The sequence below is a fragment of the Siniperca chuatsi genome, linkage group LG22 (genome assembly GCF_020085105.1).
Source record: "Siniperca chuatsi isolate FFG_IHB_CAS linkage group LG22, ASM2008510v1, whole genome shotgun sequence".
In the NCBI taxonomy this organism is placed as follows: domain Eukaryota; kingdom Metazoa; phylum Chordata; class Actinopteri; order Centrarchiformes; family Sinipercidae; genus Siniperca; species Siniperca chuatsi.
In genome coordinates, this window is record NC_058063.1 from 3,973,545 (window position 1) to 4,000,755 (window position 27,211).

Below are 27,211 nucleotides of genomic sequence, written 5' to 3' on the forward strand. Positions count from 1 at the left end.
TCCAAAATGTTTAACCACCACCAGGAAATGAATAGGGGAAAACTGCATGTGAAGGGGTTCAAATGAGCCCAAGATAGTGTAGAATCATTCTAATCTTACCACTGAGCAACCATAGACACCTGAACTCTGGTGTGGTATTACAGGAAATTAAAGTCACAACAGAGTACCACAGATACTCTGACGTCTCTATGCAAATATTAAAGCATGTTATGCACATATCCTATGTAGCAAAAAGCATTTAATAGGAATATAAAGGGGATAAACATACCAACCCTTAAGTATGATAAACTGCTGAGCAGACAGTTTGTGTATACTGATTTATCTTGACTTTTACACCACGATGCACATTACATACATGTATCATCTCCAGGGAATAAGCCACACAGAGGTTTTTCATTCATTTCTGTTCAGATATTTGGTGATGTGACCTTTTAGCCCCATCTGCAGTAATTAATTCCCCAGAAAGAGGCAGATGGCTCCACTGTAATTGTACAGATGAAATACACTGTGAAGAGACAATGCAAATGAAGAAACCACAGGGAGACAGTACACAGACCATAACAAGATGTGTCTGTTTATGTGTCCCCCTCCTTCTCCATCTCACCATTAGATGACAGAGGCTCTGTTGTCTCTGATTGGCTGTACTGTGGGGTTGGTGGGAGGCTTAGAGGGGGTTGGGATGCTGCTTGTGGGTTCCCCCCCGGGACGCCCAGCCACCATCTGCTGGTAAGGTAACACCCCCGGCGGGGGCCAAGTGTCCAGCTGGGGGGACACTGAGACCAGCACAGCGAGGACAGGCACACAGGCTGAAAGCCATTAGACTTCATCAATAAAAGCCTGCCCGCTCCTCCAGCTATGTGATTCACAGGATAATTGAAAAGTTAATTACTGCTAGGGTTTATTATAAATTGTTTATTTTGAATTAGCAGCTTAATTACAGTGTACAGTTTGAATAAGGTCCAAAGAGATGAATAAATGAGTCATTTGACGGTGGATTTGTGAAGAATTTGCCCTCGCTAAAGAATTCCTTCAATTTGCTCTATTTACTCCACCTCTAAATTTCAACCAGTGTTTCAGTCATTAATGTGTAATGTAAGAAAAGTATTCAGAATTTCTCAAAATACTCGCTGACACATTTTTCCCAGTTAATATTTGTTTTGTTTGTGTCTACGCCTTATTGGAGTGTGAGAATTGTAACTTTATGTCCTGTGTATGTTGCTTATGACCTGGCTATAGTAGCTCTCTGATGAAACTCCTGTTTGACGCTGATGAGGAATGACACCCCAACCATTGTGTCACTTTTCAGTTTACGTACTTTTAATTGCACCACACAGCCTCTAAATAAAAATAAAATAAATGCCTAAAGTACAGTTAATGCTGTCCAAAGTATTCCAGAAATTGAAATCTTGAGCTGCAGGTGGCGCTGTGTGAACGACTGGGGGGGGATACTCAAAGTCATCAGATTTCATCTTCTGGGAACCATGAATGTCTGAACCAAATATTTTGCAAATCCATCTAGTACAGTGGTAACCAACCTTTTCCAAGCAAAGATTACTTTGCATGTCAGAATATGAGCCAAGATCTATCATTCTGAAAGAGTAGGATATATATATAATATATATTGACCATGAATAATAGCAGTGTTGTGCACTGACTTTGGTGACAAATACAATGCATTTTTGTGTTATAATAAAAGTCTCCATGTGATTTGCCTTGGCAACGCTTTTAATGTGAAACAAGAGCAGCGAGAAGTGATTGCTTTGAATCAGCAGTAACTTAACAAAGCAAATCCAGTCCTGATACAACTCTAAGAAAGCACTGTCATTGCTGAAAATGAACAAATTATCTTCCAACTGCAGGTCAACTCAGTCTCAATGAATCTATTAACATTAGTACTTATAGTTCACGTCTATCCTGCCGACGAGAATTCAACCAACAAAACTCTGCTGTTTTTGTTTCTGTGCCCTAAAAGCTGCCAAGCTGTGCAAGTAACCCGAAAATCGGAAATCGTTGAAATTGTTAAATTCATGTACCTCAAAGGAGTGCACCACCTATCATCACTGCCATTAACTAAAAAAAACACCAAAAACAAGAAAAATGTAAAAAAAAAAACATTCATTTCCAATAACCTACAGATTATCAGTTTCGCTAGTCAGCTATAGAATGTGAAACAAAAACTCTCTTCAACAACTAAAAAGGTGGATAAAGGTCACTTCAGGTATACTTCCCACTGCACTCCTGTAACACACACACACACACACACACACACACACACACACACACACACACACACACACACTCCCAGAGTAAAGGCTCTTAGGCTCTTTGACTTCTGAGAGCTGGTCACAACTTGTCTGCACCACCCAGCTTATACCTCTGTAACTGTGCGTCTCCACCTCTGTCAAACAATGACCGCAAAGGATCCAAGTGTCTTCTCTTTGTCCATCCCCTGTGGTCAGATCGGAGCCGACATGATTGAAAGGTTTTCTCTAACAGACTGAAGGAAGTCTGTGTGGTGCTTTCTCTGAGTTCAAACTTGGGGAACTTTGACCAACAAATCCTTCCAGTAAGTGTTTTCTGATCTGGTGCCCCTATCAGCAAGACGACATCATCTGTCTGTGCCTGTTTTTTCGTCTGACACTGCTGTGGTTTGGTTAGGTTTATGCACAAAAATGACTTGGTTAGGGTTAGAGAAAGGCTGCACATGTAGATGCAGCGGCTGGTAGTTATTTTTTCCGGCTTTGCTGCTGAAACATCATTGAATGATGTCTGGTTGGATTTGATTTAAAGGGCTAAGCCCAAATTGTTCAAATCGACTGGATCAGAAGATTCTGACTGTGGCAACGGCTGCACGTGCAGATGCTGCGGCCTGTAGCTCCTTCAAACTCCGCTTGCTACATTCTTGTTTTTCATCAGTTTTTTTTTTTCTGGCTTTATTGCTGAAACACGTATTACCTGTAACAGAAATACGTCATCGTCGTCATCGGAAAAGGAAGCCGGGGTTTGGATTAAAGAGCAGCGGACCTTGGGCCAGATCAACCGGACCAGGCACCACGGCGGCTGCTGTGATCGCCCAGGAGGAGAGGGAAGACAGCCGGGATAGGAGCCGTGCTGGCCCAGCTTGGACTTAAGGCTGCTCCTGGCTCATGTCCGGTCCGGACGAAATGGGACTCAAAGACTGTGCCCACATCTCTGCAGAGACCTGCTCCACCAACATCCCGATCAAGCACTCGACGGGCGGACCGTGTCCGAGCTGACGGAGCCCAAAGCTCCGGCGGGATGAGGGGAGGAGGACTCTGTACTGATGGGAATCACGGCTCTTTGAAGAGAGCAGATCTTCTGGCTCCGTTCCTTTCCGAGAGCCGGCTCTTTCGGCTCCCAAATGGCTCTTCATTCAGTGCCACCTCTGCTGGTCACCGCCTCAGTTACTTTCTTATTTGTTGCAAGAAATAAATATGCAAGATTCATCTGCAATACATTGAAATATAAAAAGTGGGATATGTCAAGAATAACTATCCTAGTTGTGTAACAAAAATAACACTACTAATGAAATAATATGGTTAATAAATAATTACACAACTCAATACAGACACATACAGTATATTTCAATTTAATTTCTATGACATAATATGAAACAAAAAACATTTCTGCTCTAATCGGCTCTCAGACTCGTCCGCGACCAACACATCACTAGGACTGTGTGTTTCCATCGACGGTGCTCAGGCGCAGTCAACGTGGACGGACACTGTTTGCATTTTATGTGAAGATAACAGCCATATTATTATCGTCACTATCTTGTTGCTGCTGTCTTGCATTCCCCCAGACGCAAATTCAAAAAATGCACTGAATTATTTCCTGGGTGTATCCGTGTATGTACATATGTAATATATGTATATATAACTTTGTTGTACAACCTTGTGTAGTACAATGACCTTATTGGGAACTGAGAGAACCAGAAATTCCAAAATTGAGGAAGCTGTCATGTTAGCTGCGTTGTCCCACGCAGTCTTATATAACCCTGCTCTGCCCATCGAGAACACCAATAGAGCTTTCCTTTTTGATTGCATTTTGCAGTAGAAAGCATAGTCTAGAAACTTTTTTTAAACGTCTAATGTGTTTAGAATGGTTCAATAAACATAATACTGTATCAGTTCAGGCATGTGGCTTTCCATGTCACTTGGTTCCTTCATCTGGTCTTCAACAGTTTGGTCCAGAAAAATATATATCTGATCAGCTTGCTGTGGTTATTCATGGAGAGGATGGTTTGGTACACCCTGACCTTTCACCCAGCACCTCCACTGGGTCAGAAATACCGCTTGACCAACACTCTGGAAAGGTATCTTGAAAACTAATAGCTGGATTACCACAAGATATGGAGGATGAATCCTAAAGTTTCTGTTGATCTTTCCTCTAGTTCCCTCATAACAAGAAATCGTAAAATCTCAATGTCTGATGAAATTCACTTGCCATAATCATACTCCCCAGATGATGAACCATTTACATTTAGACACTGTAGGAGCTTTCCTGTTTTTCAGGCTAAAATGTCAACTTTCTACCTGGAGACAGACTGCCTAAAATTTGCTAAGCACATCTATATACAGCGCTCTAACAACAGCTACATTGAAGAATGTTGTTTGTACAAGACTGCTAGCAAGGCTTTAGAATTTCAGCCTTGTTATTTAAAAGATAATTCCAGTTTATTAAAACTGGATCTTATCTGCGTAGTTTTGGCCATCATCTGGGAGGACATTCCTACTGCAAAATCAGATGGGGCAAGACACGCACAATCACACAGTCAGACAGGTTGTAAACAGTTTAACAGATTATCTAATCCACTTTATTTGGAGGCAAATCCAAAAGTGAGGCACCCGAAATGTCCGCGATAATCCCTCACTACACAGAAAAACTGCACAAAGCACTAGCAAGTACAGTAGTAGACGTTGAAGCAGGAAATGGGTCTGTAAACTGTGATGGATGTCAATTTTACTGTTTGCCTTTGTTTTTTATTCCAAATATGTTTGGCTATATGTATATGTGTGTGTGTGTGTGTGTGTGTGTGTGTGTGAATATGCAAGTTCACAAAATGTAGTCACAAATATGCAAACACACACCCACACCTGCACAAAGTTGTCATTTAAATGAAAAATTTCAGACTGACTATATCAAATGCAAATGACTATAAACACACCTACAGACTAAAAACCTCGATGATATGAGAATCCACATATAGGCCTACTGTACATACTGTATGTGAAAACATTTCAATCTACAAAATGCTATATAAAATGTATCAAACACACACAATATACATCACACATCAAGAAACACACATTCACACACATGCATGCAGTATACAGTAGGTGCTCACAGATTATTCATATAACAAAATACTGTTTCAAATGCACATACACACACACATTCATGCATTACGTAATACAATAATGTGCCTAAGGTACTGTAGCAAATGCAAACAGGCATGCACACACATATGAATCAGGAGTAGTCACAAGTACACACACACACACACACACACACACACACACACACAGTGAGCAGAAATAAAGGGTGGGCATATTTCTGCTCATTCTTCACTGTGTGTCAGTGGACTTCGCCCTCAGGCTTCTCTGTCTGAGCCGCTCAGAAAAACAAGTCTGAAACACGAAGGAAGGAAATAAAAACCTGACCGGGCCATTGGCCATACCTGAGCAAGACTCATTAATGTTTAAACTTATGGCTGAAGGATTCCACGCTCCTTTCTGGGTTGATAAAAATCTACCACCCTTGCTGATGAAACCTTAACAAAACCAACACTTTAAGAGTAAGTCTACACACATCTTTCTTGCACTTTTTAGATTCAAGCTGCAGCCAAAGAGCTAAAAGTCTGGTTATTCCGCAGCACAATACAGCATAAGTCGGCCCTGCCAGAAGAATTATGCCTCCAAAATCTTCAGTTGAGGAGATAAAAGCCTTCCTTTTAGCATCACCTTAGACCCTGAAAACAGGGCTGTTTGTGAGCAGAGCTATGTTTAATGGCTTCCCTCCATCCAGCAAATGTTTGAGAAAACACAGACGTGTGTCTGCACAGTGTCAGCACAGGAACAACAGGAATAAATCTCACCAGAAGAGAGCTAGAGGGACAGAGAGCTGTTCCCGTCCAGAATCAAATGGAAGTACGTTTTCTGAGAAATCGCTGGAATGCCTTCGATAGCATATAGGCAAAGTGACAGCGGCTGAAAACAGTGACATAATCTGTCCTTCAGCCTTCATTCTGTGGTGAAAATATAATTTGCACCAACCTACTGACTTGAAATGCAGCGACTTACTGTCCCAGTAGACAACACTTTCTTGGTTTCTTTCACACACACACACACACACACACACACACACAGAGCAGCCTGGGAGAGTTTGACATTGTGGAGCGAAAATAGATGGAAATCATAATGACAAAGAAAGAGGGTGGCCCTCATTTCTAAAGCAATTTCAATTTAGAAAATTGGCCTTACAGAGATGTTCCAGCTGCTTTTTGTGTGCAAATACATTTAGGAATAACTTTATGGAGGTGTGCATATTCATCTGTGTTTCTATCACAATTAGAATAACTTGTGATGGCTCAAATGCTTCAAATGTTCCCTTTCATATGATGAATATGACTGATTTAGACTGTGAGATATCGTGGTTTAAAGGGCAACCATTCTACAGTTTGGAGATATTTACTGACCATCAAGAGCTAGCTTAGCCCTGACGACTCCACGCAGCACCCCATCCTCACAGTGAAGCTGCGGGGTTCACACACCCTCCAACTCAGAATAAAACCCAAACTCCTGTAGGCTTACCAGTGGCTAGATAGCCAGCTAACAAGACACAACATGTAAAAAAGACAACTTTGGAGTTATCGGGAGGTGAATTCCCCCATTTTTGGCGGAGGCTAGCTGCCCCAGTGACACTGAACACAGACAAAACTGAGCTCTCCTATCCAGCTCTTGTTAAAACAAACCAACCCCCAACACTTAGCAATAGCTACAGTGTGTAGTAACGTTAATGTATTTACTACATTTCATATTGTAATGTGTTACACTACTGATTACTGAAAAAAGTAATCATATTACTGTAACGTGTCAGTCAGTAATGCATTACTGCCCAATGATGTGCAAGGTGAGGGTCACAGAGGCCGCTAAAGGCATCATACTTTCCCGTAGTCTTGCTAGCTGGCTACTTGTCCTGTAAAAAGGTAAATTTAAGCTAATCTATGTTACTTAAGACCTGCCCAGATTAGCCTAACACAGAGTAGCTTAGATTTCTGAGTTCTCAGACCATTTTTCACAATTGAGAATGACTTCCGGATGGGAGCCGGAACGTCTTGATTCTGAAAACAGTGTCCAGACGACTACGACTGAAACCTTTTCTACGATAGAACACTCCTGGACGAATGAGGGACTACACCATCGTTAGCCAGCTCTATTGAAAAGGTTTCCTATTATTGTCAGGAGGTGGCGCTAATCGCCAAATTTTATATGCCTCTATAAATCTGGACCTTTATCACTTACCGGTACTGGTTGCTTTGTTCGTCAATGAACTAAGTTAGCATTTGCACTTTGTTTAGCTAATGTTAGCCAACAATATCTCTGTTGAGACGTCCTACATTAATTTGGAGATAAAACCGTTAACGTTAAAATCCTTGTGAGGGTGTGAAAGAAACAGACAGGGTTTGAAGAGTGTTGGTGAGTGATAGCAAATGTTACAGCTTCTCGAGCTCAATCATTGTCATGACTTATGCATCTGCTAGCTAATAATATAGGCTAGATGAGTAGTACGAATGTAAATCACTGAGGCAAACTGCAGGGCATGGAGCATACGGTCAAGTCCTAGTTTGGCTTAAGGATATTTACCTGACTCTGACAAGCCATTTTATCGCATACCCTTCAAAAAGTCAAAATATTTGCAAGAAATAACTCCTAAATATTCTATGAGACCTTACGAACGTTTGTGTCATTTTGCTGGTGGGTAATCATGTTTTAAAACCAGTACTTTGCAGACACGCCTCTCCCCACCATGTAGCGTCCCGCTGGAAAACCCTCCCCCACGCGCTTTTCTGAACGCTCATAGGTGCACATTGGAAACTCACATTTATTTCTCCTAAACGATTGGTTAGGAGATTGGAAAGATTGGTCAGATTCGAAAGAGGCGGAAACAAGGATGACACAGATATATATATATTGCCCATGACCTGGAAGTATTTATTTATAGAATTTGTGGAAAAAGGTCAAGTGTCCAGAATGACGTGAGTCTACGTTACTGTCAGAGAGATGATTTTAACAACCTTAAAGCTAATGGGGGAAAAGGGGAGGGATTTACCACAATGCAGTAAAACGATAACATGTCACTTTCAATAATTTCTTGCCAAAATGTTACTAATGTAAATATTTTGGAAAAACCAAAATGTGCAATAGTAGCTCATACAAATAACTGTATTCTACAGTATGAGACTAGCTAGCTAGAGCTGCTACAGTAGCTCAGCAACCTCTGTCAGTGACCCCCACCTTTAACGTTGTAGCAGTCCCTCGAGTCTCTCCCCCAGTGACCCCTATTATAGAAAATGTCATCTGCCATTAAAATTGGTCATTGGTCAAAAAAGTTGGTATACATTTACAGATTCACTATTATACACATGTACTGTATGTGCATATGCTTTAGCTGTGAACTTTGCATCCTTTTCTCAGTCAGTGTTTTTGAGTGATGCCATAATTGATCGCCTCTCCACCCCCACAGAGGATAAATGGTGCATGACGACAGGAACCCGGCTGAAACATTATCATCCATTTGCATGGCCTCTTAGCTTCTTGATGAGCGTTATGGAGATGAGCTCAGAGTTGGAGTTGTTTTGATGAGAAGGGATTTGCCATCTCAGCTGCATCGCCCCTGTTCATGTTGTAAGTTTGACATGTGTCTGAGCAGTGGAATGTGTTATAAAAGATAAATCTATAACAGTACAACTCTTTCTGAGATGAAGATGTCAGAAGTCAACTGAGGAGTGAGCAGTGATTTCCAAGAGAGCTGACATTGCTGTTTTATCATCACACTGATCCAAATATTCGACGCCTTTGTTGTAAGCATCATCTCGCATTCAGACTCATTTCAAACTTTCAGTGAGCAACGAGAAACGCAAGACCATGTGAGGAAAACCTGCAGCCTGGTTTTTGTGTTTAAGAGTGTTTAAGAAACAGTACATTGCCAACGTCCTCTCTGGAAAATGAGACAAGGCAATGAAAAAGAGAATCAATTCTATGCTCCAGCTGGAAAGAAAGTTTGCGTCACCTTGAAAACTTGAAATGGTAATGATGTGAGATCCCAGCTCGGGGAACACACAGCACTTTTGATTACTTTGAAATCAGGTAAAAGGGTCAGTGTGTTCCAGAGTGAATAAACATGTTGGTCATCTCGGGTCAGCATCGCTGAGGCAGCTGGACTGAACTTTTTCTGACCAGCATTTTCTCCTGTGAACTTACTCCATTTGTAAAACCATTTAGCCTTAAAGCTTAATGCTTTTTAGTCAAATAAATATATTCATGCACTTCTGTTTCTTTTGCAATACATCTTGGCTTGAACTATTCAAAAGCTGATATTTTCCTTTTGGATTCCTAGGCTTTAAGCGTATTATACAGTTTGAATGACAAATTATACATTTGAGTTTGTACCACAAAAATGTGGAGCAATAATATCCTCCTTCCTATCATTTGTCTCCCAAAGGACTTTGGCTTTTTGCTTCACAACTGGGGATGCTTTCAGTTCCCTGTTCATGAAAGATGCTTGTCCTGATCTCAATTACCGTCCAGATTTATGGCAGTTTCCATAGTCATATTGGCCCCCATAACTCAGCAAAGATAGCCTTACAGTAGTTATTCCCATCTGGAACGCATCTATCAGTTTGCAAGGTAATGCATATAGATTTCCCTTCATATTTTGCAGCATTGTTTGTCCGTAACCTCATTCTGAACTTTGCATTTTGTTAGGTAATCGTATGGAGGGGCTGCCCTAATTCGGCAGGAGGATACTTGCATGATGGTTTGTTTTCTGTGGATCATGTAGCAACACAGTGGTGAAACATCCTGGGAGAAAATGACGGATGGAACCAAGACCCATGATTCATCTTGGCAGAAAAAAACAACATTTAGAATTGTAAGTAAATTAAAAAGAAAAGTTAGGGATAATCTTAAAAAGCTTTGTTGGTAAGTGGCAACTGCTTTGGCGTGTAGCACAATACCTGGATTTGCTAAGATCTGAAGCTAACCAATCTCTTATCAAACCTTTTACCTATCAGCACACTTTTTTATTAGCGCGTATAAAACATTTAGGTGGCGGTCTTATCATTTTTAGCTAGCTCTAAGCATCACTTTCACTGGTTCAAATGACATCTGTAGCAGATTCTGCTACAGGTGAATCTTGTAGCAAACCTGACCACCATAAAAAACTCATGCAAAGCAGCGAAAGCTACTTGGCTTATGTTTTTTTATGGATGGAGAAGCTAGCTAGTGAGGATTAAAACAATGGGGAGTAGCAAAATAAACATTATTACATTATATTATTATATTAAAATGGTTCCAGATAAATAGCGTCAAAAAGAAAAGATATGTTTTGTTCTCTTTTCCTTCTACCTGTCTATTTCAGGTGTGTTTTTGTGTGTTTGTGTCTGTGTGTGCATGTACATGGAAAAATCACCCTGTGGAAACACTGTGGGGAAAAAAATCTGCATTGACTGGAAACACACTCATTAAAGCTGTTTGTGTGTGTGTGTGTGTGTGTGTATGTGTGATGCCCCAGGGTTGTGCTCAGATGGTGTTTGGTTACTAACCTCCACACACATGCATACTGCACACACACTGTGTCTGTCCCATGATGCACATGTGTCCATGCAGGCCTGATCAGTACGAACTGCTCATCCACATGCTCCCTGGTCAATAATTACAGTACATGAGTCATGGTGAAAAGGTACAGTGCAGGTAATAGTTACCTGGTCAGTATTAGTAGTACTACGGGAACGGCTGCACATGTAGATGCAGCGGCTGGTAGTTATTTTTTCCGGCTTTGCTGCTGAAACATCATTGAATGATGTCTGGTTGGATTTGATTTAAAGGGCTAAGCCCAAATTGTTCAAATCGACTGGATCAGAAGATTCTGACTGTGGCAACGGCTGCACGTGCAGATGCTGCGGCCTGTAGCTCCTTCAAACTCCGCTAGCTACATTCTTGTTTTTCATCAGTTTTTTTTTTCTGGCTTTATTGCTGAAACACGTATTACCTGTAACAGAAATACGTCATCGTCGTCATCGGAAAAGGAAGCCGGGGTTTGGATTAAAGAGCAGCGGACCTTGGGCCAGATCAACCGGACCAGGCACCACGGCGGCTGCTGTGATCGCCCAGGAGGAGAGGGAAGACAGCCGGGATAGGAGCCGTGCTGGCCCAGCTTGGACTTAAGGCTGCTCCTGGCTCATGTCCGGTCCGGACGAAAAGGGACTCAAAGACTGTGCCCACATCTCTGCAGAGACCTGCTCCACCAACATCCCGATCAAGCACTCGACGGGCGGACCGTGTCCGAGCTGACGGAGCCCAAAGCTCCGGCGGGATGAGGGGAGGAGGACTCTGTGTTTACATCAACATGACATGACAAACACAGTTTTCACAAATGTTGAACTTTTTATGCAAAGATGGAAACCATTAGGGATGAGCGAATACACCATTATCTGTATCTGTATCTGTTCAACCAGCTAAATTATCTGTATTCGTATCCGTACTCGGAATGGGCGGGGCTTAAACCGGATGTGGGTGGGACGAACCGGAAGTTGTTCACTTAAGCCTGAAATTGATACGGGTTGGTATCAGAAGTTGCTATATTTATTACAAAACTATTTACAGAACAGCCTCAGAATTGAGCTTCAGAGCAATGTTTTTGATCACAAGAGTAAGAGAACTATTTACAGAACAAGTTTTGTTTTTAAATAAAAGTTGCTATATAGTACAAATATCGACACATTTTATTCTGATGATACTTGTAAAAAGTACATTATCTGTTTCAGCAGAGTACTCGCTCAACCCTAGAAACCATATTATCATCACTTTCGGCTGTTTACATTCCATCAGACGCAAATTCAAAAAGTGCACTGCAGAATTATTTCCTGGGTGTATACGTGTATGTATATATGTATGTAAATAACTGTATATAGTGTTTTATTTTATTTATTTTTAAATGTTACCCTATTTTAATATGAATTCATTTATCTGTTATGTTCTATGTGTGTAGCATGAAGGGACTACAAACTTTCATTTCATTATACGACCTTGTGTTGTAAAATGATAAATAAATTACTGTAGTAGTAGAATAAGTCAGAATAGAAACACTTATTATAGAATTGTAGTTTTAATAGATGCTGGTGAACTCGATTGATGATGAAAAGATCAACTTAAAGCCACTATGTGTAGAATTTAAAATTTCCTGACTTTGGCACCCCCCAGTGGTGGTATAAAAAAAGACATTTATGGGGATTGGAACAATGTAATTTCTTATGTCATCAGAATAATTTGAATTTGATTTGAAACATGCTATAATCACATTAAGATTCTGCACATAATGACTTTTAGGTGATCAATGTACTGTATCTCCAATTGATCGTTCACTTCAATACACACATGCTCACATTTAAGTTATGGAAAGTTTCAAGACCCAGGTCACCTGACCTGTAAGAACCATCACTTCACACAGACTGCCCTTTCCCCTCTGCCCTGCAGGTGTCGCTGTTGAAGCATTTTAATCAGAATTTCAATAATGGATTTTTTCCAAAGAATATAGAAAGATTATTTCATATATGATATTGAGATTTGGAAATGGTTTATATCAACCAATTACTCTTTTTTTATATTTTGATCTCCCTCTTGCCTCTCAAAAATAGAGAAAGAGCAACCTCATCTGCTTCTATGGACCAGCCTCCTCTGATGTGTTGTGTCCGTAATCTGACCCAATAATGTCAGTTACCTCACTTTATCTATCTAAGGTTTGCTAACATTAGCAACCGTATGCTACAAGTCATACCAGACCAAGTAAGGCTGTAGGAGCAAAACCCCCGAGTGTACTGAAATGAGCTTGGATGTATTTTTTGGTTATGGATTGAATTTTGTAAGGGTATTGTAATAGTCTGGGTTTCTTGGTTGAGGTAGCTCGGAGAGGGTAGAAGAAGACGAAGACGTCAAAAACTCACAGCCACACTGGTACTGGGGTTTCCACAATGCTTGTCATTTATTATTAACATACACATCAACCTTACCAAGCCCGGTTGTGCAGTTACTATTTTATCATACATGAACAAAACATTTATTTATATAGCACCACTTCATAACAGAAGTTATTGCATTGCACTTTTCCTATAGAGCAGGTCTAGACCGAACTCTTTATAATATTAGGCCACACATAACCTAAATGTTAAACTTGAGTTGAGAGGCAAAAGGAAACATGAGCTCAGCGATATGCATCCATCCGTAGCAGGTGTGCCACCCATAGACTGTATACATTGGTGTAGTGGTCCCTGGAGAAGTGGGTATACTCTTTTAAGACCCAACAATTCCCACCATGAGCAAGCACTTGGCGACAGTGGCAAGGAAAAACTTCCTTTTAACAGGCAGAAACCTCGAGCAGAACCAGACACAGGGTGGGCGGCCATCCGCCTCAACCCCAGATTTCCTTTTATACATTCTCAAATATAAAATACTATTTATACTATGGCTTGGCTGAATACTTGATGGTTATTATTTACTGAGAAATATGCATCCATATTGCCCATTATGCCCAGCTAATCAACATTTTCAATTCAATATTTACTGTAATCAATAGTCAATGTCAATCCATTGCTTTCCATCTTGCATTAGTCCAGAGCTGTAAATGAACCTTGACTGATAAGATAATCATTGTCTTGTTTTAAAATTGCATGCGCCTATAATGAGTGCCATCACGCCCATATAGACTGTCTAGACTGGTCCCGACAGAGGTTGCTGCTGGAAAGCACAAGTTTCATTTCACATCATACATCCTATTAGACATCCATGATCTTTATATAGTCAACGGCACTGCCCATGTAACTCAAGAAATTCTCTCGTATCTAGGCGAAGCACTACTTATACACAGACCACATACTCAGGTATGTACAGGTATTCTGATCATCTACATTTTAAGCACTTAGCTGATCCTCAAAGTCCAGTGTGTAGGGAATGAACCTAATCACTGATGTGGTTTGCTTTACATAAAGAAGGGCAGGCAGACATCTTGACTTTAAGTGACTTACTACGCTTTATGCTCACTGTTCCACTCAGCTACTGCCTAACCTTAATACAATCAAGTCTGGGCTGATTAATATATCAAGTCAACTAATCCATCCTTAGGAATTCGGAATTCGGAAGTTCTGGTTTCACTTCGGCTCTCTATAAATTAAAATTTACATTTTTGTTGTCCTTCTATGCCCTAACCTTAGGGCAGTCTACTCGAATAGCTAAACAAGCTAATAGCATAAAAAATGTGGCAGGGGGGATGCGGTCTAGCATCAGCTGCAGGTGGAGAGAAGGGCAGGACGGTTGACGCACCTGTGAGTATTTTGGCTGATTGTTGATCTGCCATGCGGCATGCAAGCAACAAGTGCTTAAATACCACAGTGAAGCTGAGTCCAAGAGAAGACTGACGGACAAGCTGGAGGAAGCAGGTGACAGGCCCACGGAGGAGAAGAGGAACTGAGAACAGTGCGCGCAAGAGACACGCGCTGTCCCCAGACGTGACCGTACCGGCCTGTACGGCAGCTTTGTATTTGTTTGAATTAAAGTCCACTCCACTCATCCAAGCCCCCCAGTGACACTCCTATGCCGTTTAATTAGTCTCAAAACCCGTGCACATAAAAAAACAGGAGCGTGCACGTGATACAAGCGCACAGAACAGTATCTGAGAGCGGAAAAGCATCCTCACGAGGGAGCATTTCGGCTCAGCGTGCACAAACGAGGTCCTGCGAGCACGGGGCTGTGGTGAGCGCTCGCTTGACCTTCCCTACGCGCTCGCAGCTGCTTAACATTTGCTCGCTCAAGTTGACTTTCAAGCCAGATAGTGATTTCCCAGGATGAAAAAAGCTAAATACACTAGCATATGTAGCTCATGTAGGCCTTATTATGCAACGTGTGTCCATGCTTCATAACTTAAACACACCACATCACATCACATTGTAGAAATTAGAGTGTAAAGCTGATTAGCTGAGAAGCCCCCTCCCCGGCCCAGGTAAGTGCATACTGTGAGTCAGGAGGAATTGGTGCTACACGTGTCTAAATGTTTCTGTGTAGATGCTCCAGTAGTGTAGTGATGTATGATCTGAGCTGTTGAATTAAAATCTCTCCCCGTAATTAAACGCTATACACTCAGCTAAACTGAAATAAAAACTGTGGCCAAGTTGGAAAAATATTTGCAAACCAGACGATATATACAGTAACTAATTAGTACACTAATTAAAATGCCACTTAAAAAAATAATAAAAAAATTAAAAATAATGTTAGCGAAGCATCATTTGAGAATAATAAAGTAACTGTAGGACTAATATAATTTACTAACTCATAAATGTGGAATTAGTGTTTAGTTACTCTTTAAGCTTGAGTTTCAAACAGTACCACTACAGATTAAGTCCCTCATCTCCACACATACCTGGAATATCTCCACGTCATAGAGTACATTAAACAGTAACTAATTTTGATCACTCGCAATGTGAGTAAACTGTGAGACAATCATTGCTTGTACATCCAGTTCCTAATGATAGTCTAGATGTCAAGGGAAGTTCTAAAATAAACTGTTTATCTTGCCTATGGCAACTATGAATTTTATCTACGTGCTGAAACATGCAGACCATCCGTCAGTCCACTCTGAGAGGAACTGAACTTCAGCCAGAGAGCAGGAACAGACCTTTGACAGGGCCACTGATTACTAATCAGGACAGAGACCAATATGCTGCATCAGTCTGCTGATATTCTAGTTGTTTTATTATGAATCACATATATAGAAGATGTTCTAGTAAAGTTCTTACTTTTGTAAAATGTACTATGAAAGCATTAGATCCCACCTCCATCTCCTGAATCACTTTTCTCGTATTAGTCATCATCCTTGCATGATGTCGCCATTTACTAAACTACTTTAAAAGGCAAAAAGTCTTTCCATTAGTGTAATTCATGCAACCAAAGTACTGCTTCGTTCGTATAGTCTGAAGAATAATTATAGACTTTTACAGTGTGTACCTAAAATCAGATGATAAATTTATCAATTTAAATAAGCTATTGATATTAATTATCATATTTCCTCATTCTGCCTTTAAATGATAAATTAAAATTATTAATTTTGAAAGGGAATTGCACAATTAATTAAATCTTTTATCACTGACTCTGTCATTCCCCTCAGCTCTGTGGAGCTTTTTAGCCTATTTTAGCTAACTATTTTGGCTTTACTGTATGGTTTAGTGTAACCTAGCAGCCGCAGGCAGCTGTTTTCAGAGAAAAAACGAAAACCCACTGTACACTACTTGCTAAGCACCATACAACATGTTAGCAACTGGCTAGTGCACATAATGGAGTATTTAGCAGCTAGAGAGCCAGATATTTTTCTGAGGAGTTGGTGAAGAATGAAAATTGGACTTACATTTATCAGGTGGACACAAACACGCCACAGTCACGCCTGTATAATAATGTTGCCCTGTGTCTGCTATACACACGTTAGTCATATCAAGTTATATGCCATATGTCAAATGTGTGTGATTTGTATCTTGCTGTGGCGTTCTGCCCCCAACTGGCAAAAAGAAAATGATTAACGTAACTTTAAGTGGAAGTGAGCTATTGTTAATGCTATTCATGCCACCTCATTTCCTGCTATAACAAGTCAAAATGTCTGCCACGAAACACATCTAAATGTTCTAACTGAACTGAAGTAGTTTCACTTTTCTTTGAAGCCACTGAGATGTGGACAGTGGATGTTGGAAGAAACATGACTCTAAATGAATGCTAATGTTGCTCCATATCAGATGGATGTGTGCGCAGGCAATGGTTTGCTAACATGCTAGCCATATCAACTATAACAAGGCCATGTTAAGCCAAACTTGAGCAATTTTTAGCTCTAGTGTGAACAGGAAACTGTTTGCTAGCACATTCACCATGACAACTTTATACGGTGACAGTATCTTGTTCTTATAATTACAGCTTGTTCTGTGATTAATCAATCAATTCATAAAAGCCTTATTAACTGAGTATAATTAAACTCTGTAAACGTCTATATTTATTTCAGTGGCACAGGCTCCATAAACACGTGAAAACCTTATTTTTAAAATAAGAAATGTGTAGGATGTTGCTTTGGTGAGAAAGCTCAACACTGGTCACAAAGAGAACAAATCACTGCAGCCACATTTTATTAGATGAAAATATACACCCATGCACTCTGTTCCCTCAGTGGGCTCCTGTGCTCCACGTCTGCTCTGCTAACTGGATTAGCCCCAGTGCGGCAGCCTGCTGATGAATAGCCAGCAGTAGGTGTTAGGTAACATGTTGGGGGAGAGTGGGTTCTGGGCATCCATCATAATCATTAGCGCCCGGGGAGGTCTGCTCTGGATGCTGCCGCTCAGCCGGGTGGCACTCAGCTGTTGAGGGATGGGCTGGCAGAAACTACCCTTGTGACAGTGGAAGGAGGACCACATGTTCTTTTACTCATATGTCCAGGTAAAAAACCAAACGGGAGGGAGTTTTTATTCCAAAACAGAGTACGGAGTCATTGGAATTGGCCGACAAACCTAGCAACCTTCATACATACAGTCATTGCCTACTATTATGCGCTCCGACTACCGTTCCAAAGTGGTGCCCAGATTTCTAGGGAAATTCTGTTTTCCAAACTGTTTTCATCTGTCCCAAAGGTGCGGGACTCAAACACTAAAGTTAGCTGTGGGCCCCCACTGACCCCCAATTCCTCCATTTTTTCCGTGCATTGTGTATGTACCCCAACCCTCTCGCCAGAGAAGAATATCGATATTGGATTATTCTGCAAAACATTGTGCTGAGTGCAATTACAAAAAAATTTATCACGTCAAATGCAAACTTTTACAGTGTTCTCACTATCTGCACATGACAACAATGGTATGGTTAAGGTTAGGGAAAGATTGTGATTATGATTTACCAAAAGGTCCACCCACCCAGCACCCCAGCCTTCACACCTTTAGGCCTGCCGCATGGTTCTCGTGCAAGATTACGCAAACTCTCTTGCACACCCGTAAACTGCTGCAATTACTCAATCACACACCCGAGTCAAAATTTGAAACATCATGGTCTGTCGTGGCGCCACCTGCTTGTGGCTTCATGTTGTTGATGATTGGCATGTTGGTCTGTGGTACCCCCTCAAGCCAATCACTTCCTCTCCTGCCTTCAAAAACACACTGACAAGCAGACCTCCAACATATTTGTAAAGATAAAAAACGAGAGAAAAATGAGGAGTCAAGTAGAAGAAAATAACACACGTGCTGTACACCGGCAACATGTGAAAAGTTGCATATCATGTATGACTTTTCCTGCTTGTGTTCTTGTCGACTCGCATGAGTTTGTACACATAATTGTTCCTCACTGCATATAGGATACATTACTTCCTGCATTGGCACTGAACGCTGCCAATTGTCCAATATGAATGTAATTCCTGGGGATGCTGCGCTGTGTATCCTTTGCCCATCATGTACAGTGCACACAGCAGATTACACATGGCAGCTTCATCACGTTACCTAGAGCCCCAGAAAACTACCGCTGGACTTACAAATTGATTGAAGGAGTATGTACAATACAAGTGCAATATCAACTGAATTAAGAATATTTTGACACACGTCCCCTCTAGACCTAGATTAGGTACTCCCTGCCTTAACACGCTCACCACTTTAGTTGGTATGATTTTGTAGGGTATGTTCCCAAAACATTTAGGATTCGTCAAATAACCAACTGACACACAGTGAACCTGTGGTTTACGGGGCCCAGGCCAGTTCACGCTTTGGTTATCCAGCCTTGCTAGTCTGTGTATTCCTCATATGACCAGAGCACATGCAGTCTGTGCAGTGGACAATTTTGAGGCACATTAATATCTGAAAGTGTCTTGTCACCTGCATCATATACTGCAGAAATATTGTAATAACACAACCATGTACCATAGGAATGTTTAGCCAGAAGTCCCACTGCTATGAATTTGTCCTCAAACAAAACAGTGTTGGGAGGCTCAGCTGGCTCCGGCTCACATTAACAGGTCTGCCACAGAGTCAATAAACTGAACCTAATGTGCGGTTGGACCTGAGTGATGGGCTAGTCAGCTCTGTTTGTAATGTCTTGTTTGTGCGGCAGGCTGACTACTTTGCAGGTTTGCACACAAAATAAAGTGTTGGGTAAGTACAGAAAAAACTTCGCTTCAGTGTTCAGTGTTTCGCTCAAATTCGGAGATTTCAAAAGCTGTAACCTACGACTTATTGTTGAGGCACAAGCAGATTGATAAATTCCAACTATAAGCCAGGCGACCTCCATGTTATTTTGAAGTGTAAATAAAGGAGAAGCACCCCCTAGTGGCTCTACTGCCTAACTCAAAGAAATCCTAAAATAAAGGAGGTGGATACACAGGTAGACTTTGCCACAGATTGATCCAAGTGGGAGAGGGCAAGAGGGCAGTAGCTGTTAACCATTAATTCAAAGTAAGGTAGAATGTGATATCACAGAGAAGGAGAATGTGGAGGCCCAAAAGACCTTTTTTATCTTTCTTGCTCAGCACCAAAGGGCTAGTTAGCAACTAGCATTTAGCAGCTAATGATCCTTTTTTTCTTTTTTGGGAGCTGGTGGAGAAAAAAGACAAAGAAGGTAAAAGGAGAGTTATTAATGGACGAACATTTGTCAGGTGGACAGAAACACGACTCCAAATGATTAATGTTGCTCGGTATCTGCTGAATGTGTAAACAGGCAACAGTTTGCTAACATGTTAGCCATATCAGGTTTACAAGGTCATAATGTCATCATCATACATGTGATTTTTAGCTTGATGTGGAGTTCTGGTGGAACTGACCCATGGCTGGGTTACACCAACAAGGATTCATTTTTAAAGCCAATTAAATCATTGTTTAAATTACATTGCACCAAAGTAACTTAAAATTAAGAAAGAATACATTTAAACCTCAGTTTAGTTTTGATTCTAAACCTAGATTAAATTTAATTCTGTCGCACCAAAACTTTAAACTCCAATTTAAAATGTGATCCAGTATTAACTTTAAATATACACTAGAGGAGGTTTAACTTTTAAAATGGCTGCCTTTTTGAGATGGATTGAGCAAAATAATCATGTTCCTTGAAGAAGGTTAAGGGACAGACTCAACCCAACTGAGTTTTATGATGCTGCTGAATTTCTCTCAAGACAGACTGTCAAACATGGCAGTGAACAAATGCAGCTGTACCACCAATGATCCAACCCCATGGTGGTCCTGAGATTTTATGCCACCAGATTCCGGTTCCCCCCCCTTTTACACTTACTAGGTCCCGCCAGCAGGTTATATGTATTTTTTATTTCAATTTGGGTAAGCAAGCATCTCCATATTGATTAAACTCTATTTAATTTTGGTTTACATCAGTAAACTTGGATTTACTAAACAGAGATTAGTTTTTAAATCGTGCAACACATTTTAAATGTGGACTTATTCATTTTAAACCGAGTTCTTCTAACTTAGATTAAATGAATCTTTGTTGGTGCAACTCAGTCATAATGTTTTAGTTTTATGCTACGACGAAGTTAAAATGTCTGCCATGAAAAAGGTATAGTGTTCTTTTTTGTTAAATATATTTTCATGTAACTGCAATAGTTTGACACTACTTTGACACCTCTGTGATGTTTACCATGAATTCATCAAGATTGATCTTTAAAAAAAGCCCAGTTTCATATTTGTTCAAACAGACATACATACAGATGAACAAATTAACAAAAGATACAGATTAATAGAATTAAAAAAAACACACAACTGAACCCCCCTTGTTAGGCCACTTTTTGCAGGATGAATTAGTGTTTCATAGCATATGTAGTATATAGCTAGTGTACATAATTAAATATTTTCAGCATCTTAAAGAATTCAAGTACATGACGCTGCTACAGAAGTGCAGCTGGATACTAAGTGATGGGAAGGTGCATTTCCAAACAATGTGAACTGTAGACACTTTATCAAAATGTGAGAGGAGAGGTTGCGTGTAGTGTGGAAGTTTTGTGATTTTTTTTTTTCCCAGATAAAAGAATGGCATTAGACCAGTCTGCCAGGAGCATTCTGCTGGAGGCTTAGGCGAGTTCCAGTGTAGGAGGATGCATCTACGGGCAGTGAGAGAGGCAACGGACAGGACAGTCAATTTCTTTTTAGCAAACTCGGGGGAGTTAAGGGGCACTCCAAAAACGGCCATGAGTGGACAGGGTGCAATATCTGTACCTAGGACTTCTGACATGATTTTGAAAATGTTTTTCCAAAATCCTGTTAATTTTGAACATGACCAGAAGGTATGTGCTCGATGAGAGGGGGTAGAAGCACATCTATTACAGGCCTCGATAGTGCCTGGCAAGTATTTTGCTAGTTTAGCTTTACTTATCAAGATTTATCTGAACTTGTTTTACTCTACAAATCAAACTATGCACACAATTTGAAGCGGACTGAATCTCTGCTGGGCATAAGCATGACAGTGTAAGAACATATCAAGAGATGTAGAGAGTAGTTTATGTAAGGCCTGTTTTATCTTTTTGAACTTCTGAGCACATGTCTGGAGCTCCCTTATTATCAGTGAAATACAGCAGGTGTGACTGTTAATCTTGTGTCTCCAACACTCACAGCTCTGGTCATGGCCATAATAAGCAGTCAAATTATTCACCTTCCTCCTGCGGACCTGATTCTGTTTATTCTCACCCATTCACAGATTTATTGAGTCAATTTTCTAGCTCATATAAATGCTGAGGCGCCGGCTGGCTGACACTTCACCTCTGCGGCGGAAACGTGTCCTAGATTCTACACATCAGCCAGCTGCTCAGGCTCTGTCCTGCTATTCTAGCTCCTGACAGGTACCATGGCGAACACAGTCTGTTCAGCGTGAGTCACGTTTTAGACACAAGCTTTTTCTGGAGCTGATGTCCAAACTTGCCAGAGGTGTTTAGGTGTGAAACAGGAGGTGTGAAAGCTCAATCTTTGTCCTCCTGAGTATTGATCTCAAGATGCAGATGAAAATCTGCACTTTCTGAGTAGTTTCGAGTACAGTCTGCCACATTCAACGGATATCTAGATGAGCTAAAGGAAGCGTAGAACAGCTTTTCCACATCTGTTCACTTCATTCCGCTCCCTCCCCTCTCGCCCTGGATCACCGTTTTTCTTCTACATCTCATTTCATTTTTTGAGGTTTATTTTTAACCAAGTATGGCTTGGAATAGCTCGCATCCTGAAATGGAAATTTGGGATGAACACAATGGGAACTTGGCTCCATCACTGTCACCCCCAGAGGGAATAAGTGACTCATGTAACCTCAACAGAAATGACTGCAGCCACACCAAAAGAAGAGAGAACGAAGGGGGGTGAGAGAAAGAGAACAGAGGAAATGTGAACCAAACAAAAACCCATCTCCAAACATCACACACTGTATGTGCATCTTTGATCTTACTTCTTTTTTTTTCATTATGCAATTGTCGTTCCTGGAGTGATGAAAAGCACATGGCCTTTGCTTACATGTTCCCATTATAAAGTAATAACTTCCAAGCCGGGCTAGCAGGCCTAATCCAAATCTAGCCGAAGAGCAGAGCCATTAATCAAACCGTTACACCCAAAAGGGTTTTCTCCCGCTAGAGAAAGAGCAAATATATCTCTCTATAAACAGACATGACTGTCCACAGTGTTTATATCCGATCAGAGGTTAGAAATGTAGACGACCTCAGTCACTGCAGAAACAGATCGTGTATTTGTAATGGATGAATGTTTGAAATGCCAAAGATAACTTTTTGTCAGTAACCAAAAAACTTGCTAACAGTTTAAAGCTGCATTAACAGATTTTTTGCCACTAGGGGTCAGTATAAAAAAACTGAAAACACAACATTATCACCTTATAAAGCTGTGTTAGCAAACAGTTGCCTGTTTAGACATCCAGCAAACACGAAGCAAGAGCCATAGCTACCAGAGAACAATGAAGTCAGTTCCTCAGTATTGTTATTTTTAAAGTTGACTACGTTTAGGCCAAAAAACTCCAACAGACTTTTATTGTGGCAGTGTGGAGAACAGAAAATCTTATCAATATTTTTATATTAACAATGGATGAAACAACTATATATAATGTCTAAGCAGCCTTGTTTCCAGCAGCAGCAGCTGTTTTCAGCCAAAAGCTCTGCTAAAGCCACTGTACACGAGCTGCTCAGCAGCAACATAGTGGAGCATCTAGCTGCTGAAGAGCCAGATATGTTTTTCAGGAGTTGGTGGAGACCAAACACAGAGCTAACAGAGAGCGAATATTGGACTTACATTCATCAGGTGGACACAAACATAACTCCAAATGAATGCTCATGTTGCTCTGTGTCTGCTGTGTTATAGTTTCCCATATCAACTTCATAAGGTGATAATATGTCAATGTTGACTTTACAGCCTGTTGCACTTCCACGAAGTGGCCAAAAAAGTCAATTAACGCTGGTCTAACTGAATAAATAAAGTATAAAAATCCAAGAATATTTTAGAGACCTTCTTTGTGGTGTCTATGGGGGGTGCATTATGGGTAAAGAGCAAAATTACCATTCATTTTGAGTCCTGTTCCTCTTTAGCTGCTAAATGCTCCACTATGTTCACCAGCGAGTCTCTAACTGTGTCTGTCCGCTGTCTGCTGCTGAGCAGCTTTTGGCTTTATCAGCTGCTGCTGGAAACAAGGCTGATGAGAGAGTGCAGATTGTAAATCCAATGAGCTGAAAGACGCTAAAACACTCCTTAGAGTTGGGGGGAATTACAGAGCTGGTGATAATTCTCTGTGGGTTCGTCACTATAAGTAGCAGGTTTCACATTATCATATGATACATTGTTAATATATAACATACTGATTAGTGCAGCTTTAAGCCATAAGCAGGGAACTAAAGTGTGGTTTTGTCACTCTAAGCTGGTAACTGCAGAGCTTTCAGTCAGTTTGAAATGAAGCAAAATTCCAACCAAGCTGTCGATCTTTTGATGTCCTAATGAGGGTATACTAATAATATGTTCCAGAGGTTTAAAAGCAAAAACAGTTACCACTTTGCTTCATTTACCACCAAACCTATGATTCCTCCACCATGCACACATCAAGGCTCAGAGCTAAACCAGCCCTACGTGCTACATGCCATCATCATTTATAAAGAACTCTGCAAATAAACATATCTGATCTGATGTGGTGAAAACACAGCAAAAAGGCCCCTTCAGATATTTCCACCGTTAAGCAGGTCAGATTGCAGTGCACGGAGCAACACCAAAGGAGGAGGAGACAGAGGCCTTATATAGTCAGAACAAACTCATCCTTGGGCTCAGGTGGCCAACCGCTCGGGATGCTGAACTCTCTAAAGATCAATGATAAGCTACCAGAACTGATGAGCTGTTTTAGAAGATAAGTGGAAAAATGTCAAGAATCCGGAGCTCAGTGGGGGAAAACATGCAGAAGAATTGAAGAACCTTGATGTTTATGTTTGCAAAGTGAAGAGAGAGAGAATCTGATCTCAAAACGGTGAAAAAGAAAGCGAAAGCAGAGGGGACAGAAGACAGAGAATACAAAAACACAATCCAAAAGAAACACTGACCAGTCGACAAGCCAAATTGTCCGCTTCCCTTAGCTGACCCGGCCAATCAAAATAGTCCACTCTCAAAAAAGGGGGGTCAAAGGTGAGGATTTCCTGGCTTTAACTTTCAAGCTCCGTCCCCCAATTCCTGGAACTGGCTCAGATTCAGCCCACAAGTCCCATGACCTCGTTGGGACTGGTGCTGCACGATGCCGGACTGTGGGATCTGCGCCGACGTTTTTTTCAAGTGACGGCACGTGTTTATTTATATTAGCCTCAGTGGGCGGCAACGTTGACACGTGAAAAATCATCCGAGAGGAGGGGTTGTCAAAGTGCGAGAGTTGACACGTTCAGTCTGGCACTCATTTAATGAAGCTGTGCCACTGGAGGATAAATAGTTTGGACACAAATGGAGGGAAAACAAGGCTGACTTGGAACTTTTTGCCAGGACTTCAACTTCCCTTTGCGGCATTGAGACAGCAGTCCTCTTAAGTTATGTTTTTTTTACATGCCAGCACCACTTTTCTCTCAGTGCTGTGTAAAAGTCTCACTCAAAGGGAATTTAACTCAGATTGTTCCATTATGTATTCAATTATAGTAACAGGTCTGTTCAAATAACACACATACACACACAGTCTGGGCACTTAGCTTCACTACAGTCCAGTATCACACACAAACTCTTCCTCCTCCTTGAAAAAGCACAAAACTCTCCTCGCTTCATCACTCTCCCTCACACACAGGAAACTTAAACACACACACACACACACACACACACACACACACACACACACACACATATAGTTGTGGTTGTGGTCTGTCTATTCGGCAGCCCCCAACCTCATTTGAGTATCATACTCACCCCATGGCAGTAGAAAGTCCTGGCTCTGCTGAGCAACCTCTGCAGCATACACACTCATGCACATGCACTGATGGAGTCTAACAAGGGGGTTTTCTCTTCTGGTTTCTTCCCTCTGTTTTTACCCCCCACCCCCCTTTCCCTGGCTTTAGAGATATCCTTTTTTGGAACTGGAAGAGAAAGAGAAAATAAAAAACTGTTAGTAAGTGAGTTAGGGAGGCAGAGACAGGATCATAATAATTGCTCCCTGTGTCCCACACCAGGGACCTTTACCAGCCTCCTGTGATACACCACTCTCCCTCCAATCATCCCTCCTTTTCCCTCCCTCCCTCCTCCTCCTCCTCCTCCTCTTCAGCTTGGAGACTGTGCAGGCCTGCAGGGAGGCTATCTGGACTCGGACACCCCTTTTTCCCCACTGAAAGACAGACTCATTCTTCTCATTTCACATGATTTTGGATACTTGCATGACTTAGGCAGACTAGACATTTAGCTATCTTGACTGCTTTATTTTTCCAAGAATGATGAGACAGTGTAGATTTGTCAAAAGTCAGGGATCAATCTAAATTTTAACTCTGCCAACAACTTAATTGCACTCACTTTGCAACTCAGGTGTACAACTGTCTCAAATGAGATGACTAGACTAAAAACAAGAGGGACATTGGTGGCAAACCCTCGGGGCAAGGATGGAAAACAAAACAGTTCTATTGGGAATAGTTATCTAAAAGTTTCCTAAGCTGTCTAGATAAATTAGATCTTTCAAACCACACACTCCACTCCATTTTGAAAAGAGATGAGGTCCCACTAGATGAGCAGGCCCTCCAGTGGTGTGCCTCTTACCACCAAGACAGAACAGCTTCTGAATTAGAATTGACTGTACCCATCTCATGTGGAGTTCCACAAGGTTCAATCATAGGTCCTATTTTGTTCTCTGTATATATGCTTCCTCTGGGCTCCATTTGTAGAAAATATATCACATCTCCTTATTGTTATGGTCACACCAGAAAGGGAAACAGCGAGCACAGTTAGAAAGCTTGTTAGCTCCGTTGCTAATGGGACAAAAGTTCACATGGTTTTTCAAAAGATGTATGTGTCATCCACACCTGCTCCCTATCACACACCTGCTCCCCATAAGCTCCTAATCACAGCCAGGATAAAAAGCCCAGCACTCACCTCAGCCAGTGTCCGACCTCGTTTGAAACAAGGACTCCCCATGCTACTCAGCACAACGCCTATCTCCCTCTCCAGCGATCTCCCTCTCCAGCGATTTCCCTCTCCAGCAATCACCCTCTCCAGCGATCTCCACACCAGCGAGTCTTCCCTCCAACAGACTCCCCCATCTCCATACCTGAATACCTGTCCTTTCTGGCTGTAATCGAATAAACAACTATCTGTCTCCATATCGGTGCCTGTCTGTCCTTAACATCGACAATCTACGTCTCTTTTGTGGAGGTTATGTAAAACTGGATGGCGCAACACAGCCAATAAGCTAGGATGGCCTCTTCCGTTTTGGACTGTCCGGTTCTCTTT

The 27,211-nt window shown here is 41.3% G+C and overlaps 1 protein-coding gene and 1 long non-coding RNA gene across 4 annotated transcripts in view; one reads left to right on the plus strand and one right to left on the minus strand.

Annotated features, from left to right (window-relative positions):
* Positions 1-25,969, minus strand: part of pde5ab (phosphodiesterase 5A, cGMP-specific, b) — a 119,393-nt gene extending 93,424 nt beyond the window's left edge. Inside the window, exon 1 of the mRNA XM_044182836.1 lies at positions 25,688-25,969. Coding sequence (XP_044038771.1) covers positions 25,688-25,692 — 5 coding nt within the window. The 5' untranslated portion in view covers positions 25,693-25,969. The remainder of the gene's footprint in view (positions 1-25,687) is intronic.
* LOC122869655 lies at positions 5,513-11,961 on the plus strand. Of its 3 annotated transcripts, none has more exons than XR_006376375.1 (3): positions 5,513-5,818; positions 8,767-9,929; positions 10,008-11,961. It is a non-coding gene; the product is annotated as an uncharacterized LOC122869655 (long non-coding RNA). The 3 variants fall into 3 exon arrangements; XR_006376376.1 differs by having other exon boundaries at positions 8,767-8,927; positions 9,745-11,961; XR_006376374.1 differs by having other exon boundaries at positions 8,767-11,961.
* Positions 25,970-27,211: the final 1,242 nt, after the last annotated feature.